At 39.5% G+C, this 16,825-nt stretch overlaps 1 protein-coding gene across 3 annotated transcripts in view; it reads right to left on the bottom strand.

The window, feature by feature from the left end:
* CHN1 (chimerin 1) overlaps positions 1-16,825 on the bottom strand; it is a 159,019-nt gene that overhangs the window by 46,560 nt on the left and 95,634 nt on the right. For all 3 annotated transcript variants that reach the window (XM_036320021.1, XM_036320022.1, XM_036320023.1), the window contains one exon: positions 4,310-4,387. In XM_036320021.1, coding sequence (XP_036175914.1) covers positions 4,310-4,387 — 78 coding nt within the window. The remainder of the gene's footprint in view (positions 1-4,309; positions 4,388-16,825) is intronic.

Genomic DNA, 16,825 nt, shown 5'->3' with positions numbered 1-16,825 from the left:
ACAAGTGAAGGAGGATGGAGATAGAAAACAGAAGAGGTGGGAGGTTCAGTCCTTGAATCTGACACTTCACTGACTGCTAATATAACTAGTTTTTAAAAATATTCTTTCATATGTAGTGTATTTTGGATTCTCTTTAAAAAATGGTTTCTATAGGGGCCTTAATATAATTTTAATAATGGAAGACAATATATTAACAAATGAAATGCTTCTCATTATATTTGAATCAGAATTTTCAAGATAGAAGAGAACTTACAGATCACATAATTTAACTCTAAATTTCAAGCTACATTGAATTATTTATTTGTTGGTTCGTTTTGTAATAACTCTCAAATGTGAACCAAATGAAAACCATAGGCTTGCATTTGTCTGTATCCTCAGAAGAAAAGTCCACTTTGGGCAGGAGTGCTGGCCATCCCTACCCCACTGTTTACCAAACCACACAATGTCTGGTTTGTGGGCCACGATTGACGGGTTCACTGTTATTGCTTTAACCCAGTGGTCTTGAGTCAGTAATTTTACTAAATATTACAAGGTTCTGCAGTGGATAGAGTGTCAGCTTGAGGACTGAAGGGTCCCAGGTTCAGTTCCGGTCAAGGGCACATCCCCAAGTTGCAGACTCGATCCCCAGTGGGGGTGCATAGGAGGCAGCCTATCAATGACTCTCACTGATCTTTCTATCCCTCCCTTCCTCTCTAAAATAAATAAATATTACATGGTTCATGTTAGAGTGTTTTAATTGCAGTATCAATTCACATCTCAGGATTCATTGCTTGCATATTATCTGGGCAACATTAAATCTATTATGTTACAATCTAATTTATATGCAGAATGCAAGTATCTGAAACTCTAAAACCAATCAGTCACCACTTCCAGACTATCTTCAAGATTTTTAAGTATCTACTCACTAAAGTTCTTCATGTTGTTTGCTTTTTAGTTGTTTAACTTGCCAGGTTTCTGGTGTTGTTGTAATCATATGCAATCTTGATTTTATTTTATAGGACTATCTGAATTAAACATACCAAGTGAAACATTGAATACTTTAATTTGGAGGGAGTAAAAGAAATATAGAGGATTTCACTGTATTCTGTGGTGCAGGAAAATGCAACTGCTCTTATATAACTAATGCTGCCGGAGAGCTAAGAAGGAAACAAGAACTGTCTTTGACCCCCACAATCATGCCAGAGTTCTCAACTGCATCATGACCGCTATAACTGAGCAAGAAAAACAGTCTTGGTATAAATTTAGGGGTAACTTGTAATAACAAAAATAGTGGCTACCTTGTGCCTACACATACCCAGCACTCACTTTTTCTGATGCAGAATCAGAGGCTTAGAGAGATGAAGCCATGGCCAAGGTCATTCAAATAAGGAGCAAGTTCCTGAGGGCAAGGGCTGGGATGGAGCTATCATTCTACGCAGAGAGCCTCCTCTGTGGGCACACTCACTGTTGGTGGGGTGCCTGTGTCTTACTTTTAATGTCAAGAGGTTTTCTGTTTAGTTTAAAGTCTGCCCCAGAAATTAGCTTGCTCTCTCATTCTTGTGTTAGGATGGGGGCAGTTCTTATGAGAGGTTGATCCAGGAGACAGTTAAAATTATTTTCTAAAGTTATGTTGACATCTTATAATCATTTTTTAAGTGGTACATTTATTTTTAAAATGATGGCCCTCCCCCAAAAGAGATAATGATCTTTCTTGTGATCCATTCTTTGTCAAATCCTTATTAAGTAACAATAAGGGGGCAAAAGACCATGTTACATAACACAGCAAAATGGGAAGTGTTCCTGTTTTGTTTCTATTCCCTTCTTTAAAAAAACAAACACCTGTCTGGAGTTAGGCCCAGTATTTTTATTGTTTTTTATTTTACCAAAGGTATAGGACACTCTTGGCTTCACTCTCTGAAACAGGGTTTGGCAGCTGTTCACCACAGAGCAACATTACATAACAAGGCAGCTCACGAAGCAAAAAAGAAAACCGCATGGAAACGAGGCTTTGGTGAGCGGGCTTGCGGCGAGGCAGAATGCACTTCACCGCACGGAAACAGGCAATGGCAAGGCCGCGTGAGCAGTTATTATGTAAGTGCTCAGGGCTTTCCCACAATAAATCTCTGCGCGGTGTACACTTCCATATCACAGCAGTGACCTTCTACGTGAACGCTGTGTGGGAGAGAACTGCTGCCAGAGTCTGAGTTCTTTCGGGGATGTTCTTGGAAGCCAAGTACGACGCCCCCCCCCCCCCCCCGCCCCCCACCAACTCTTTAATAATGCCACCCTACAGAAACATTTTTAAATAACAAAGAGTAATTTCATGTTCTGAGACTTCTGACCTTATCAGCAGCTCTAAAAAAATATGTAATGCAACTCACTATCTAACACAAGCTCTTTCCTGAGCATGGTTTTTTAAACAGTATGCTCAAGCTGCTTTTAATTTTTTAGGTCCAGAGATGAAAGCAGGCTTCTTCTTTTTTAAAGATAAATATCTTTAAAACAGTTTGAGTACCAAGCTAAGAGTCACAATTGGCCTCAGAGTCAGCACTTTCTGGCTGTACAAAATATCCTCATTAAAGCCATGTGCTAAATTAAAATAGAGAAATTACTGGAAATGCAACCAAAATATAGAGAATATTTGCTTGCTTATGCAAATCCTTGAAAAGACCTACTCTTTGTCTTGAACCAATACTGACAGAAAGCATGTACAATGAACTTGACTTAGCACTAAAATGGATCCTTAATATGTCAATCTGTTCCTGCTGAACACACCAGAGGGTACATCTTTGGAAATACTGTATATTTTAAAATCTCAGCTATTTCTAAATAGTATGCTTAGTTTCCTGCTGAAGAACTATGGTCATTTAGGTTCCTAAGCATGAAACAACACATAAACTTTGTATTTGCAAAAGGATTTATTTGGAATCATTTTCCTGATAAACATCCTGTAAGACCAAGTACTCTATCATGCAAGAAACTGAGGCCTAGTAACCTGTATGTGCTATTTAGGTTCATAAATGGAAGATGTGGTTGAGACCTGATACACATAGTAAATGGTCTGTTTCATCTTAAATCAAAGATACCAGCTGAAAGGCGAGGCCTTAAGATTAAAGGAGAAGAAAATGCTATTTGGTTTATCTTGAAATATTAGCACTCTTTACATATCCCATGCATTCTGGAATTTATCCTGTATCCCCAAATGATCTAAATATGATAAAAGTCTATTCCTCACTATGAAAAAAAACAGCATATTGGGAGTTTTGTATTTAGCATTTAAGTAAAATAAATGCTGGTGCTATAAATCAGGATGAATGGCAAATTTGGAATAAAGTTTCTAACTACAGATCATGGTGCATTATATCTGCTGAATAAATTAATAAATAAATGGAAGAATGGGGTTTCCAGCTTTATCATCTTTTGAAACCACACATTCCCAACATCAAAACTATAACATTTTCCCAACCTGAAAATATTTGTGTCTCAAGAACTTCAGCTTAAAGTTGTTTAACTACTGGGAAGTTACTATAGAAATGCCAGTGCATCCATTCATGCATTAAGTGTAACTGGGTCTCATGCATGGCCTCACATTGTATGTCCTTTAAATTAGGTTGCAAAGGACTGAACTTCAAGTCCTTATGTCATGCTTTAAGTACAGGCAAGATCTACACACAGCTTGAATCACACACATCATTTTGACGAAAGGTGATTAGAGTATAGTTGGTAAAACACATTAACAATAATTTAGAACTACACATACACAAGGTGAAAGCAAATATTCAGAAACTGAAGAGAAGCTGCTCATGTCAGCAGCATCAACATTCCCATGGTGGTCAGTCTCCTTTCATCACGGCCAATTAACTAACGGAGGAGGAAAGACAGAAACTATGGGAAATGCAGACCATCTGCTCAATCCAGATGCAACAGCACATGACTCTTATAGCCAAAGCTTTTTACCACAAACGAAAAGAAATAAGATCTAATCCTCTCACAGAAAACCCCCCCAAAAAGATAGACATATTTGCATCACAAATAAAAATAACATTAAAATCATTAAATGAGACCTTTCAAATATCAGTCAATACTTTTAGAAACACACAGATCAAACAGAATACTAAGTCAGTATTAGAGAAAGTGGGGTTGGATTCTATTAGCTTTTTTTCTGTTTAAAAGCATGCTTAACACATCTTCATTACTTAAATAGCAAGAACATTTTTAGTTCAGTCATCGTAGTGTTAAAAAAAACACCAGCAGATATTCCTTTAATATTGTGTATTTCAAATAATGTGCATTTTCCTTCTTATAAGAAAAGGTTAAAAAATATTCTTACCTTGAAATTGTGAACCTTTTCATATTTTGGAATTTGCTCGTTTTCTTTCAGAGTTGCTCTTCTAACAAGTGATGTCAACTGTGAATAAGCAAAGAGTTTCAGAGGTTGCCAGATTGTCACAGACGACTTTTGAGAACCCAGTTTCATTCCCAAGGCTGCTATCAATAAATCTTGCTGACGGCCCTCTTGTTTTGATTTGCGAGCTGCAGCTCTGTTAGTTTTCCTACCCGACCAAGACTCTTTGGATGGCATTTTTGGAATTCACAGGAAAGAAATAAAACCTATATTAATCTATGTCTGTCGATGAACTATTCAGCTAACAAATGAGCATTCTGCCAGCCAGCACAGAACCCTAACCTACAGAGAGCTGCAGAGAAACATCACAGAGAGGTGGAGGAGGATGATGAAGCACTTCTTAAAAAGAGGTCGACTAACCAGAAAAATTCTTCTTTCTTCCTTTTTTTTTTTTTAAAGGGCTCTATATTTAAGCTTCTGAAAACTTGAGTCTGAACAGAAAGTCGATGCTGACATACGAAACATTGGGCATCTCTGTCCCTTTTTAAAAGCCATCCAATTTTGACAAATGGTACATTTCTAAAAGCTTTCTTCCCTACTGAATATATTAACGTCCATTCTGAATGAAAGATGCCTACATACTGCCTGCAATCAGTTTCTAGAAACAGATACTCTGTGCAACCCTTAACAGCGGGTGGGGGAGGGGAGGGATTTGACAAGGAAGGCTGGATTAGACTGGTCACCGTAAGAAAGGAGATAACCAATGAAAATCAAGCAACAGTATTTAAGTTTTGTATCCCTCAACTCACTCTGTTTCTCCCTCCTCTCATGTAAGATTGTCTTGCTTGCTCAACGAAAAAAAAAAAACAAAAAACACCTCACAGTGGGAAGACAATGAGCAATGACTGAGTCATGCCTCATTACAAAATGGAATATATTGTTACCTATTGAAAGCAAAAGAAAATTAACACGCAGCAACCAGGTTCTAAAAAGAATGCAGCACTGCCAGATAAATGCTTTCCATATCCTTCTTTGTGCATATAGACTGAGGTTAGTTATCTAAAACCAAATTTTACTGAAGATGAGAAAAAGCTGACAAATATTTTGATAAAAAAGGAGTTTAACTAGGTATCATACTATTTTCATGTAAAACAAGGAGCATGCATATAATATTGTTAGCACCCTGAAGTGGTGAGTTTTGTCTCCCTACTATGAGTGCTTTTGTTGTTGGTCTACACTTAAATAGATCTAACCATATTTTTATCCTTAGTCTCAACATTCACTATTCAAAGAACCTGAGGCTAGGTCACAATGGGATGTAGTGCAACTGTGCTTATAGGAAGGACCCTTGGGTGTCTGCTGATGTAGGACTGGGGTGCTCTGCCGGGGTCCAACCCCAGCAGGTCCAGGGGTCCCCAAAGGTGTGGATGGAGTCGGCGAAGAAGGAATGACACGGAGACGGAGTTCAGTTGATCAGCAGCCTAGCCAGGATCTCTAGCCAGGATCTCCAGCCAAGTTCTGGTCTGGATCTCCAGAGAGGTTCTGCTGTTTATTGTCTTGTTACATCCGTATTTATCCCAGTTGATTTTAATCCTGTCAATTTCTATTACAAAGGTTAGGGCGTTTCTTATCTCCATTCCAGCTCATGGATTGGAAGAATTAATATGTTAAAATGCCCATGCTACCCAAAGCAATCTATAGATTCAATGCAATCCCTATCAAAATACCAATGGCATTTTTCACAGAACTAGAACAATTAATCCTAATATTTATATGGAACTACAAAAGACCATGAATAGCCAAAGCAATCTTGAGAAAAAAGAACAAAATTGGAGGTAACATGCTCCCTGATTTCAATCTATACTACAAAGCTATAGTAATCAAAGCAGTATGATACTGATACAAAACAGACATATAGGTCAATGAAATGGAATACAGAGTCTAGAAATAAACCCATGCTTATATGGTCAATTAATCTGTAACAAAGGAGGCAAGAATATACAATGGGGAAAAGACAGTCTCTTCAATAAATGGTGCTGGGAAAACTGGACAGATACATGCAAAAACAAAAAAAGAAATTAGGCCAGGGAAGAACCAAAATGGCAGCATAGGTAAACACCTGTACTTGCTGCCTCCCACAACCATATCAAAATTACAACTAAAATACAAAACAACTATCATCCAGGACCGCGGGAAAGCTGGCTGAGTGGAAGTACCACAGCTATAGAGATAAAGAAGAAAGCACACTGAGACTGGTAGGAGGTGCACAGGTGCGGAAAGGGCTGGCACCCGGGTGTGCCGCTTTTTCAATTGGAAGGGAGATACAAGCTCCTGCTTGCTCTGAGCTCCAGTGCCAGGCGAGACTTTGGGGACCCAGACACATACGGGGAGAAACTGGACTGTCTGGCATTGGGGCAGGAATGCAGGGGTGGCTTTCTTCCAGACAGAGGTGAGCGCAACAGTCCTTGTTCTTGCGCTGGGACCTCTCCAGTGTAGGGCTGACTGGCAGCCATTGCTGTTTGCTCTGCCCTGGAGATTCCTTGAGACCCCACCCAATTTACAACCCCACCCAAGCTGTGTGCAACAGCTTTTGCATGAATGGCCTATCCTTCCTTAGCCTAAAACCTGTCAAACTGCAGCTGGGTCAGGGAGCTCCAAAGCTATCTAAAGAAGGCCCAAGGCCAGCAGCCTGCCTTGCCTCACAGCTGGGCCTCGTCTGGGCACTTCCAAACCCCATACAAAGAGGAGGAATCTGTTGATCTTTCTGTAGCTCCTGCTGGGTGGCCCCAGACAGTGGCTGACTTTGCACCTTCCTGGAGATCAAGAGGCAGTGTGCCCAGTGGTCAGTGTCAGACCATACCAGATTACAACTCTTCACACCCATAAGTGACACATTCAAGGAGCAGACTCAGTGGGCACCAAAGCCCCACTGAAGCAAGTCCTGCCCCATAAAGGTGTCTCCTGCACAGCAGCTCTTCCACTGTAGACACAGCTGATCCTCCCAGCCAGTTGGCCTAGAGGTCAATTCCTCCCAGTGATACCAACAGCAATCAAGGCTCAACTACAACAAGACTGTGCACACAGCCCACAAAGGGGTGCACCAAGAGTGTCCACCTCAGGTAATTGGGGAGGCTGAGCCACTGGGCCCTATAGGACACCTACTACACAAGGCCACTCTATCAACTCAAGGAAACTTAGCAGCTATCCAATACACAGAAACCAACACAGGGAAGCAGCCAAAAATGCGGAGACAAAGAAACATGTCACAAATGAAAGAAATGGAAGAAAGCAAACTACTAGATATAGAGTTCAAAACCACAGTTATAAGGTTACTTAAGAATCTTCTAGAAAGCTCAGAAGAACTTAGTGAGACCTTCAAGGATCTTAGTGAGAATGCCAAAAAGAAAAAAAAAAGGAAAAGGAACAGTCAGAAATTAAGCATACCCTGACTGAAATAAAGAATAATATACAGCGATTCAACAGTAGAGTAGAGGATCCTAAGAATCAAGTCAAAGATTTGAAATACAAAGAAGCAATAAACACCCAACCAGAAAAGCAAAAAGAAAAAAAGAATCCAAAAATATGAAGATAGTGTAAGGAGCCTCTGGGACAGCTTCAAGTGTACCAACATCCGAATTATGGGGGTGCCAGAAGAAGAGAGAGAGTAAGATATTGAAAACCTATTTGAAGAAATAATGACAGAAAACTTCCCCTACCTGGTGGAAGAAATAGACTTACAAGTCCAGGAAGTACAGAGAACCCCAAACAAGAGGAATCCAAAGAGGACCACACCAAGACACATCATAATTAAAATGCCAAGGGCAAAAGACAAAGAGAGAATCTTGAGTTTGCAGCTCCATGGAACCATAAAAGACACACTCAGGGGGCAGACTCAGTGAGCACCAAAGCCCCATTGAAGTAAGTCTAACCCCAGAGGCGTGTCTCCAGCACAGAAGTTCTCCCACTGCAGACACAGCTGATTGTCACAGCCAATTGGCCTGGAGGTCAATTCCTCACAGTGATAACTACAACAATCAAAGCTTAACTACAACAAGACTATGCACAAAGCCCACAAGGGGGTGCACCAAGAGTGTCTACCTCAGGTAATTGGCACACTTAGCACAGAAAGGCACTCTATCGACACAGCGAAGCATAAAAAATGCTGAGACAAAGAAACAGGACACAAACAACAGAATTGGAGGAAAGCAAACTGTTGGATATAGAGTTCAAAACCACACTTTTAAGGTCTTTAAAGAACTGTCTAGAAGCCGCCGATAAATTTAATAAGGCCCTTGAAAAGACTGGTGAGACCGTCGATAAATGTAGTGAGATCTTCAAGAAGACTGGTGAGACTGCCAATAAATGTAGTGAGATCTTCAAGAAGACTGGTGAGACCGCCGATAAATGTAGTGAGATCCTCAAGAAATCTAATGAGACCCTCGATGTTGTGATAAAGAACCAACTAGAAATTAAGCATACACTGTCTGAAATAAAGAATATTATACAGACTCCCAACAGCAGACCAGAGGGTCGCAAGAATCAAGGCAAAGATTTGAAATATGAAGAAGCAAAAAACACTCAACCGGAAAAGCAAAATGAAAAAAGAATCCAAAAATACGAAGATAGTGTAAGGAGCCTCTGGGACAGCTTCAAGCGTACCAACATCAGAATTATAGGGGTGCAAGAAGATGAGAGAGAGCAAGATATTGAAAACCTATTTGAAGAAATAATGACAGAAAACTTCCCCTACCTGGTGAAAGAAATAGACTTCCAAGTCCAGTAAGGGCAGAGAGCCCCAAACAAAAGGAATTCAAAGAGGACCACACACCAAGACACATCATCATTAAAATGCCCAGAGCAAAAGACAAAGAGAGAATCCTAAAAGCAGCAAGAGAAAGAAAATCAGTTACCTACAAGGGAGTACCCATATGACTGTCAGCTGATTTCTCAACAGAAACTTTGCAGGCCAGAGGGAGTGGCAAGAAATATTCAAAGTGATGAATACCAAGAACCTACAACCAAGACTACTTTATCCAGCAAAGTTATCATTCAGAATTGAAAGTCAGATAAAGAGCTTCACAGATAAGGAAAAGCTAAAGGAGTTCATCACCACCAAACCAGTATTATATGAAATGCTGAAAGGTATCCTTTAAGAAGAGGAAGAAGAAGAAAAAGGTAAAGATACAAATTATGCACAACAAATACACATCTCTCAACAAGTGAATCTAAAAATCAAGTGAATAAATAATCTGATGAACAGTAAAAAAAAAAAACAACAAAAAAAACAAAAACAAAGAGAGAATCTTAAAAGTAGCAAGAGAAAAACAGTTAGTTACCTACAAGGGAGTACCCATATGATTGTCAGCTGATTTCTCAACAGAAACTATGCAGGCCAGAAGGGAGTGACAAGAAATATTCAAAGTGATGAATAGCAAGAACCTATAACCAAGATTACTCTACCCAGCAAAGCTATCCTTTAGAATTGAAGGTCAGATAAAGAGCTTCACAGACAAGAAAAAGCTAAAGGCTTTCATCACCACCAAACCAGTATTATATGAAATGCTGAAGGGCATTTTTTAAGAAGAGGAAGAAGAAGAAAAATGTAAAGATAAAAAATTATGAACAACAAAGTGACAACAAATACATATCTATCAATAAGTGAATCTAAAAATCAAATGAAGAAAAAATCTGATGAACAGAATAAACTGGTGAATGTAAAAGAATCAGGGGCATGGAAATGGAGAGGACTGACAATTCTCGGGGGAAAAGGGTGCGGGAAGAGATGGGACAAAGATCTTATATGCATGTATGCAATACCTATGGGCATGGACAGTAGGGTGCCGAGGGTCTGGGGTGGGGTGGGAACTGGGTGAAGGGGAGCTATGGGGGGAAAAAAGAGGAACATCTGTAATAATCTGAACAATAAAGATTTTTTTTAAAAAAAGAAAGAAATTAGGCCACTATATACAAATATAAACTCAAAATGGATTAAAGGTTTAAATGCAAGACCTGAAACCATATAACTCCTATTAAAAAAACAAAACAAAAAACAAACAAACAAACAAAAAACAGGCAACAAACTCTTTGACATTGGTCTTAGTGATATTTTTTAAATATATTTTTATTGATTTCAGAGAGGAAGGGAGAGAGAGATAGAAACATCAATGATGAGAAAGAATCATTGATCGGCTGTCTCCTGCATGACCCACACTGTGCATAGAGCCCACAACCCAGGCATGTGCCCTTGACCAGAACCAAACCCGGGACCCTTCAGCCCACAGGCCAGCGCTCTATCCACTGAGCCAAACCACAGCAAGGGCAGTGATATTTTTTTAATGTCTCCTCAAGGCCAAGGTAACAAAAACAAAAATAAATGACACTACATCTGACTAAAAAGCTATTATACAGTGAAAGAAACCATCAACAGGACGAAAAGGAAACCTGCTGAATGGGAGAAGGTATTTGCAAATGATATCTCTGTTATGGGTTTAATATCCAAAATATATTTTAAAATCTATAAAACTCAATATAAAAAACTAATCAAGTAAAAATGGGCAGAGGCCCTAAATAGACATTTCAAGACAAACAGATGGCCAACAGACACATGAAAATATGTTCAATAGGAAACAACAATTAACAGGAAAATGCAAATCAAAACCACAATGAGCTATCACCTCACACCTGTCAAAATGGCTGTTATCAAAAGACAACAAATAAGTGTTTGCAAGGATGTGCAGAAAAGGGAACTCCTGTACACTGTTGGTGGGATTGTAAACTAGTGCAACCACTACAGAAAACAGTATGTAGATTTCAGAAAACATTAGAAATAAGACTAATGTTCTACCCAGCAATTCTACTTCTAGGTAGTTATCTGAAGAAATTGAAAACAATAATTAAAAAGACAATACAACGTAGGTATCTACTGATAGATAAATGGATAAAGAAAATTTCGGGGGTGGGGAGGGAATAGGGTGTCCCCCCAAAAATACATACACACTTTAACAGCTGATAGCTCAACTGATGTTTCTTTCTTTTCAGATTTAACCCACTGCAATTAGTAATTATTCAAAGTGTGTGTATACATTTTTTGGGACACCCTGTATCTGTATATGTATGATGGAATATTGCTCAGCCGTAAAAAAGAATGCATTGTGCCATTTGTGACAACATGGATGGACTTAAAGAACATTATGTTAAATGAAATAAGTCAAACAGACAAGTCAGATACTGTATGACTTCACTTATACGTGGGATCGAAAAACAAACAAACAAAAAACAAATGAACAAGACAAAACAGAATCGCTTCTTGGCCTTTTGGCTAAGATCAAGTGTAGACAAAACAGAAACTAAGTCATAGATACAGAGAAGAAACGGATGGTTGCCGAAGTTGAGATGATGGACAGAGAAGGGGAAGGGGATTAAGAAGTACAAACTTCCAGGTAGAGAATATCATGAGGCTATAACGTACAGCATAGGAAATATAGTCAATAACAAGTACGGTGACAGATACTAGATGCATTGTGGTGATCACTTCGTAAGGTGCTAGTATATAAATGTTGATTCACTGTTGTATATCTGAAACTAATATAAAATTGTAAGTCAGGTATAATTAAAAATAAATTAAAACTAAATCATTAAAAAGATTTTTTGGAAATAATTTTTTTTTTTTAATAAAGAAGGGGGGGGGGTAGCTGGGTAATAAAGCCACCTCCATTTAATAGAAAAATCTATATTAAGGTGCTACAAGAAGCTTGTTTTCTCATACCGGTTCCCTAAACATCTCCCATCTGTTTCCTCATACTATGTAATTAAATTTAACCCATTATGATTCTAATAATCACTGTATTTAGAAAGGCTAAAACTCTACATTTAAATGAATTCAGTCCATTTGCTTAATGCAAATAATTTACCTCAAATTTCATAATCTGTAGAAGTTATGTGCCCAATGCAGATTCTTGTTTAATTAGGGCATAAAGTGGTCCTTAAACCATGCCAAATACTGGATATATTGAATGAATTATTTTCTCAACATCTCCCCAATTTTTTTATTTACTTGAGTCTATCTAGTCCCTTCTTTTAAAATGGTTTATTCTGTTAAAAACATTTCTAAACAACTAAAGGCAGAGATTAATATTTATATCTACAGATATTTCATTTCCATAAATTTATACTCTTATGTGATTAATAAGAGACAAAAAGTGCTCCCGTTTCAAGAGGAAATACAATGGAAAAATTTTTCCTTGCCTAACCTAAATTGCTCTTCAGCTTAGACCTAGATGCTCATGTGATGACTAAAAATATAAAGGCCAACAGATTCTTTGGTCATGTACAACCTAAAGTGGAGTTACCTGATTCCCAGTAGGCACCAGATAAAAACAGACTCCAAAGGCAATTTTAACAGCAATTTTTTTCCCTAATTTTTTCCATACAGTGTTTAACCCAACATTTAAGCTACTAAGCTAAAGTAAACAATCATTCATATGATCCAGGTAGCTTCCCCCCCCCCGCCAAGTATTTCTGATCTAGGACCCCAGTATTTCAGCTGTAAGAAACTAAAAGCACACAAATATTAGTGGTAGTCATCCAGAAAATTCATGGTGGGTAAAAGCAAACATTTGTCATTGAGAGGCAAAGTCTGCTATAGGCTCTGCCGGGTCACACTGTCCTTCCTGAACACTTTTTCTACCTAATCAAGAAAATACTCGATTAACTACAACTTGGGCAGCTACATAGGGTAGTAAGGAGATATAGAGCAACTTCAGTAAAAAGTGCTTAGCTACTCTCAAATGGCTGGGGTTTGGTCACCATTATGTCTTCAATAACTGCAATTGCATTTCTGCATTAATTTTGCTGAAGAGCGCTCAAGTCATAAGAGCCACTAACTCTAAAATTCAGAACCAACATTAATGTTCTGCTGTTCCAGACAAATGTATACCACTCATCCATATATATGTATTAGAGTTATAGTACCTTTTAATTATGGTTATCATTTGATTATTAAGTACTTATGACCCAGGCACCCAGTTAAACACTTTACATGTAGAAACCCATTAAATTCACATAAAATGCCTCTGAGGTATATATTTTATCCTCATTTTATAGTTGAAAGCACCGAGGCCTACAGAAGTTAACTTCCCAAACTGCATAGCTAGTAGGCAGTGGACAAGAGCTGGGCTCTTCAACACTATGCTGTCTCCACCCAAATGAGGAACCTGGAGTTTGAGGATAATTGTTTGCTTCTCTCTGTTCTATTCAAGGTGACTTCTCTAGTTATTTTTTTTTCAGTTTTGAAGAGTAGGAACGAATGGTAAATCAGAGCAAATAACAAATAACAGTAGATGGTAAGAAAAGTGATTGTAACTAAGATCTCTAGATCTCAAGTTTAGCACACAGTACATGCAGTAAACAATGCACCCCTCTAAGCTCCATTCAAATACTCCCTCCTCCATGAAGGCTTTGATGACTTGTACCAATTAGATGTGATCTTGCCCATCAGTAAACCTCAGAGCCCTTCACTTGTACATTTATTATGAGACATCACACTCTACCTCATATCACAATGAAACTGTGTAGTTATTGATACTAATAATAGAGGAATATGCAAATTTTCCAGAATGCCATCACAGTAACAGTAATGACTCAACAGCAGGCTGCGTGAAGCGACCAGGCCGGCAGGGGGGTTAGTGAGGGACAACCAAACGACTGAACAGCAGGCTGTATGGGGCAACCAGGCCTGCAGGGGGGACAGGTGGGGGCAACCATACCAGCAAGGGGGGGCAGTTGGGGGTGACGAAGCCAGCAGGGGGGTGACCAGGCTGTCAGGGGGGCAGCTGGGGGTGACAGGTCAGCAGGGGGGCAGTGAGGGGCAACCAGGCTGGCGGGGGTGGGGCAGTTATGGACAATCAGGCCAGCAGGCAGAGGCAGTTAGGGAGGATCAGGCTGGGGGGAGGGGGGGGGCAGTTAGGAGCGATCAGACAGGCAAGCATGTGAGCAGTTAGGAGCCAGCGGCCCCAGATTGTGAGAAGGATGTTAGACTGTAGGTATGTCTAAGATCAGACCTATACCGGCAGTTGGACATCCCTCAAGGGGTCCAGGATTGGAGAGAGTGCAGGCTGGGCTGAGGAAACCCCCGCCCCGTGCACGAATTTTGTGCACTGGGCATCTAGTTTATATAGAATTGGGTCTTATATGTCTTAATATAAACCTTGAATCTAGCACAGTCACTGGCACAAATAAAGGTTCAATACATATTTGGTTAAAAGACTAAAACCAAATGAAGGCAGCTATTTTATTGGGGGGCAGTGTGTTATAATAATAAAAAAGATGGGACTTGAAATCAGACATATTGATGTTTGAATCCTGACCTTGGGAGATTTGTTTGGTGTCCTGGTTACCTCATCTACATATTATGAATAATAATACCTACCTAGAAGGTTACTGGACTGTTTAAAGGGGATGACACATAACAGAGGAAAAGGCTGTAGGAAGACAGTGAGCACACACTAAGTGATAGCATTACAGGGGTGCCATACCAAAGATCAGTGGCAGGGTATGCTGTGTAGTGTTGACAGGTTTCTGTCCTCCAAGAGTTTGTAGATCAATCTGCTTTTGGTCTACACCATACAAACATGATTAGAAACTCCTGCCCTTCCCTTTATATTATGGTCCCTACCAAATTTCTCAGATTCTAGTTCTAATCTTACCTTTTAAAAGGCATATAATGACATGTATGTTAGTTGAGGGAGCAGGGGTGGGGGCGTGGAAAGTGGAAAGGAAAGGAGACTATCTTTGTTAAGAGTCCAGGAACAATGTCTGATGCTTCATGTCACTGTCCTACTTACTAGTCACAACAATCCTGGGACTATGTTGTATAATGGACATTTTATAGATGATGAAACACAAAGTGACTTGCTCAAGGTCATAGTCAGGAAGAGGAGTCTGTGATCTGAATTCCTGTTTTGTTTGTTTTTTCAATCTGCAAAGCCTGGCAGCTGTTTCTGCTACCCTTTAATGAGTAGGAGGTAAAACCAAGACGTTTGGGATATAGCCCCTCAGATTCTGGTTCTATAAAATAGAAAGAAATGGCTAAACTGGGTGGGGGCAAGCACGTATCCCACAAAATCATTCTTGCTGGAAACACCATCAGTATTTAGCTTTTTATTTTGACTGGGAATCTTTGGCCTGTCTTAGACCCAACTCTGGCCATCCTTGATACTGACATGGCTCCTGTATGTTCACCTCAATGACAAAGAAAGAGAAGCTCAGAGAGATTCAGTGCCTTGTCCAAAGTCACCTAACTAGTATGTGGTGAGAACAGGATTTGACCCCCGGGCTACTTGACTTCAAGTTCTGTGTCTTTCCTTTAGACTATCCTTCTTCACACTATCTATTGTCAACATGCAATATTGAAAGGCTATCATGTGAATAAATTTCTGGATCATTTATATCCTAGCAACTCCCCCCCTACCCCCCCGCCTTCAGATCACTAGCTATTTTAGTACTGCTTACATTTGAATTTACAGTATCTACCAGATTCATAATTTAATCAAAAATTTCCAAATCCATTTAAAGTCAAACATTAGAGAATTCTACACAGAACTCTATAAATTCCTTAAATTATATTGAGATAAGTAACTTTTTATGTTGCACAGGAAGCTCTTACATCTTGCCAGGGTTCTAAATTTTTATGCTACTGGCATCAGTCACCTCATAATTCCTAACTCAATCTTCATTACATCGCTCCTCTAGCATTAACTTAATATCCATCTAAACAAATAACAATAAGGCACAACAAAGCATTCATTTCAGTGAACAATAAAGTTAAATTACACTCCAGGCACTACCAAACTCTGCCCAGGTTAACATGTCCCCTTATAAACATAAGACATTTGAAAACAATGCCAACAACAAATGTACAGCCCTGCATTCCTGTTCTCTCAAGAAACAACAGAAACGATCCAATTCTCCAAGTGACATTTTTGAGGGAGCTTTGTGCACTCTGCAGGAGAACACCAGGCTCAGAGAGGAGGGTGACGTGGATGGCACACAGCCTGGTTCCAAACCTGCTTCTGACTGATACCAGCCAAGCCAGTGAACTTTCCTAAGTCCCAGCTGGACCAAATGAACTCCACAGTCTTCTCCATCTATAAGAGAAATTCAACATGAAAAAGAAAGATGTAAAGATTGGTGTGCTCACGTGGGAAAGGCCACAGTGGCCATCTCCAGTCAGTCTCCACAAGGGAGCTCCGGCTAATTTACTGTGTATGAACTTCTGTCTAGTGCTCAGTCTAGCAGGCTCAGAAACTGACTTTGTCAGCCCAAGGAGATCACATCCATTTCTCAAAGGGAGACTGGCATTATAATACCAAGATCATAAAACTGAGAGGCAAAAGGAGAACGAAGGTTGCCTAGTTTATACCGAGATATGAGACATAAAGTGGGTGACCATCATTTTCTTTTTTGGTAGCACACCTACACTGGAAAAAACACACACACAAAACA

The sequence above is a fragment of the Myotis myotis genome, unplaced genomic scaffold, assembly GCF_014108235.1.
Source record: "Myotis myotis isolate mMyoMyo1 unplaced genomic scaffold, mMyoMyo1.p scaffold_m19_p_8, whole genome shotgun sequence".
Taxonomy (NCBI): Eukaryota; Metazoa; Chordata; class Mammalia; order Chiroptera; family Vespertilionidae; genus Myotis; species Myotis myotis.
The sequence above is the reverse complement of the archived record's forward strand: the minus strand, read 5'-3'. Positions and strand labels throughout refer to the sequence as shown.